Source organism: Pezoporus wallicus, unplaced genomic scaffold (assembly GCF_028554395.1).
Source record: "Pezoporus wallicus isolate ANWC-B61680 ecotype Strahan unplaced genomic scaffold, APGP_CSIRO_Pwel_v1 contig_8085, whole genome shotgun sequence".
Classification (NCBI taxonomy): domain Eukaryota; kingdom Metazoa; phylum Chordata; class Aves; order Psittaciformes; family Psittacidae; genus Pezoporus; species Pezoporus wallicus.
The window spans coordinates 1-2,913 of record NW_026637931.1 but is presented as its reverse complement, the minus strand read 5'-3'; the positions used below and the strand labels follow the sequence as shown (position 1 = coordinate 2,913).

Sequence of the window (2,913 nt, the reverse complement as noted above, 5' to 3'; positions counted from 1 at the left end):
TTTGGTTGAGCTTATTTGCCGCCGTTCTTGCGCCAGTGTGTAAAACAGGCACGGGGGTGACTTTCTGGACCAAATACTATAATCCGGAAAAATATTTGTTGTTTGTTGGGGTTTTTTTTTGTCGTCGGAGGCGGTCTAGTCTTTACCTTGGGGGCGAAGCCGTTCTCAGATGGCATCATTTAAAATTTTAAGCGGTTTTGAGAATTTTGAAGAAATAGTTTTAGTCTCTGTAGCTGAATGTCTATCTTCCCTTTCCCTGGTGCCTGGTAAGAGTCAAAGTTCACTTTTCTTGTAAGGAAGTGTAAAGTTTCACATGGCAGTATTTCTGGGAGGAAGTTAATTAATGGTGCTGCATACGGAACGTTATTTAGAAATCCAAACGCTTGGATATGAAGTATATGAAGCTGAGTTTTTTTTAAGCAACATACAGGTCTAAACTTTAAAAAATCCTCAACAAGAGATTATTTTAAAGTATGTGCTCTTTAGGAAAAGTATATGAGGTTGCAACTTTGATAACAGAGTGAAAACCAAGAATTAAGTAGTTATTGATCTTCTATACTGGAAAAGAGGTGCTGTGGAAAGGATAGTTCATACATGTTTATGAGTAGTTGTATTAAAAATGCACAAATGCAGATAATCCTGAATTTGGTATCAATTGAGGATAATACTCCTTAAATTTGGTTTTGGGGAAGAAGATGATGTGGATATAAAATGCTAATGCTCAGTGTTTTCCTTGAGAAAATGAGTTTCAAATCAAGTGTGTATGTTGTGGGGGGAAAGCCAAGGGTTTTTCCACAGGTAGACAGAATTTGTTTCACAGGTAGGTATAAATATATCTTAATAGCTGTGGTTTAAAGTATTTCCAAGGTTAGTGTCTGATAGGTTAAATTTTCTGAAATGAAGTTCAGCAAAAACTCCTCTCAAATGAAGGAGGAGTCTAATTTGTAGCCCTTGGCAAGACTGAAACCTGGTGTTCTGTGAAGAGGAAGACGTTTTGTGTGGTTTTTGGTTTGTTTGGATTTTTTTTTGTAACAAATGTTGAAAAATGGAGCTAATCAAGAACTGACTTTATTTATGGCAGGTATAGCTGAAAGCTGAAGCTGTAATACACCCATGAGCAAGTAGCACCAGTTGTGTACCTCAATGGCCTCTGCGCCAGTAATTCCAGACTCTTACAACCATGTTTTGGCAGAGCTTGAATGTTTGGATCCATTGCTTTCTGCACTCAGGCTGGATTCTGGTCGTCTGAAGGTGAGTTTGTGGTGGGTGAGCTTTTTGGGGTGTGTGTGTTCCTGTTGTTTTGTTTTTTTTTTCCTTAATTCAAATAATAACCTTATTTGGTTTATTATCTCATTAACCTACAGAACGATATAACCTTTAAGGTGCCTGCCAACCCAAACCATTCTGTAGTTCTGTGAATCATCTTGTTCTTTTTGTGTGTTGCTAGCTTATGGAGGGAAAACTTTGGGAACAAGTGAAGGCAAAGGGTCTGTGTGGTGTTTTCTTAATGAAACTGTGGATAATAGAGCTTTACACAGTTGGTGCCTTATACCTTTTGCTCTAATAGTAGAGTGTGTTGTTTTAATATCTGACTGCTGCCAGTGTTTCAGGAGTGGTACACCACTGGCAAACAATGAAGCCTTTAAAAATAACATAAAAATGCAAGCGAAAGATACTGTTATTAGTACTTACAAGCAGACATGTTATGCATTATGTTTTTTATTCCTTCAGTGCACGTGTATAGATGTGTCAAAGAGATGGCTAGCTCTGGGCAGTTCAGGAGGAGGACTGAACCTTATACAGAAAGATGTCTGGAAGCAAAGACTTTTTCTCGCTCATAAGGTAAGGGTAAAGAATTCTGTAAAAAAATTTCTGGGAAAATGGGACTGGGAAAGAGACACTGTTTCAAGTTAATTTTTATTAAGAGTCGGCAGGTGTTTTCTGCTTGCTGAATTGTCCCCATAAGGTGACGTTTTGGACTGCTCCATTTAAGAAAGTTTGTGGCATTGGAGTACATCCCGAGAGCACGTGAGGTAATAGATTTCATGAGGTGTGAAAGAAATTACTTGAGAGGGTCAGATCTTTGTTTTTCAAATTCTTACTTTTAACAGCAGCAACCAAGTTGCCTAAATATTTAAACCAGAGCAAGTCACCTGTAGATAATGAACAATGTTTGGATGTCCAAACTATGAACTACTTGTGTAAGCAAAGGAAGAATAAGCTGTCTTTTAAGGTTGGGAACATCTCACTTTTACTTCTGGCAAAACAACTTCCATAGGTGTGAGGACAGGAGACAGATTTCTGTGTTTTCCAAATTGGAGCATGAACTGCAGTCATTTCTTTTGATGATGATGGCTCCCTCTTTCTAGAGCAAGCTCAGTGTTTGCAAACAAACCCCAAACTGCATCGCAACAAAGTGGTAGCAGCTGTTGACATGAGTCTGTTTTATGTCTTAAAGATGAAAGTTGCCTAGTGGTAGAAGCAGTGTAAGAAAAACTTCCACCTGCACTTACTCCAGTACTTGCTTTCAGGAGGGTGCAGTTTCCCGGGTTGCCTGTTGTTTGCATGATGAAGACTATGTTGCTGTTGCCACCAGGTGAGTGATGTACTAGCAAACCTGAATGCTAGATAAATATTTTGAAGTAGCTTCTAAGTTGCACATCTGCTGAGAACTTGGAGGTGGGCAGAGGTGGTAGAAGCCCCTATAGAATAATTCTCCACACAGACAGTTTATTTAACTTTCTTTTCTGGAGTAATGGAATAATTGTTCCAGAGTAAGTATTTTTTCTGTAACAACATCGGTGGGTGAGCTAATGCATTTCAAGTTATGATGATAAATTGCTCTTTTAGACTTTTCAGCATCAAAAGAAGTATCTCTCTAGACATATCAAGGATGAGGGGGACATTAAGAGC

At 38.6% G+C, this 2,913-nt stretch overlaps 1 protein-coding gene across 1 annotated transcript; it reads left to right on the top strand.

Moving 5' to 3' along the window:
- The first annotated feature begins 1,040 nt into the window (after positions 1-1,040).
- On the top strand, positions 1,041-2,870 carry LOC130598658 (BLOC-2 complex member HPS5-like). Its single transcript, XM_057408302.1, has 3 exons — positions 1,041-1,251; positions 1,732-1,842; positions 2,532-2,870. Exons 1-3 carry the CDS (start codon positions 1,144-1,146, stop codon positions 2,598-2,600), a joined length of 288 nt encoding a protein of 95 aa, XP_057264285.1. The 5' UTR covers positions 1,041-1,143; the 3' UTR covers positions 2,601-2,870.
- Positions 2,871-2,913: the final 43 nt, after the last annotated feature.

What these genes read in the sequence shown, in the direction of transcription:
- LOC130598658 (XM_057408302.1), top strand. Translation starts at nt 1,144, where the DNA reads ATGGCCTCTGCGCCAGTAATTCCAGACTCTTACAACCATGTTTTGGCA. An exon ending in TGGATTCTGGTCGTCTGAAG is followed by an intron (nt 1,252 to 1,731) that starts GTGAGTTTGTGG and finishes TTATTCCTTCAG; the next exon opens with TGCACGTGTATAGATGTGTC. An exon ending in GACTTTTTCTCGCTCATAAG is followed by an intron (nt 1,843 to 2,531) that starts GTAAGGGTAAAG and finishes ACTTGCTTTCAG; the next exon opens with GAGGGTGCAGTTTCCCGGGT.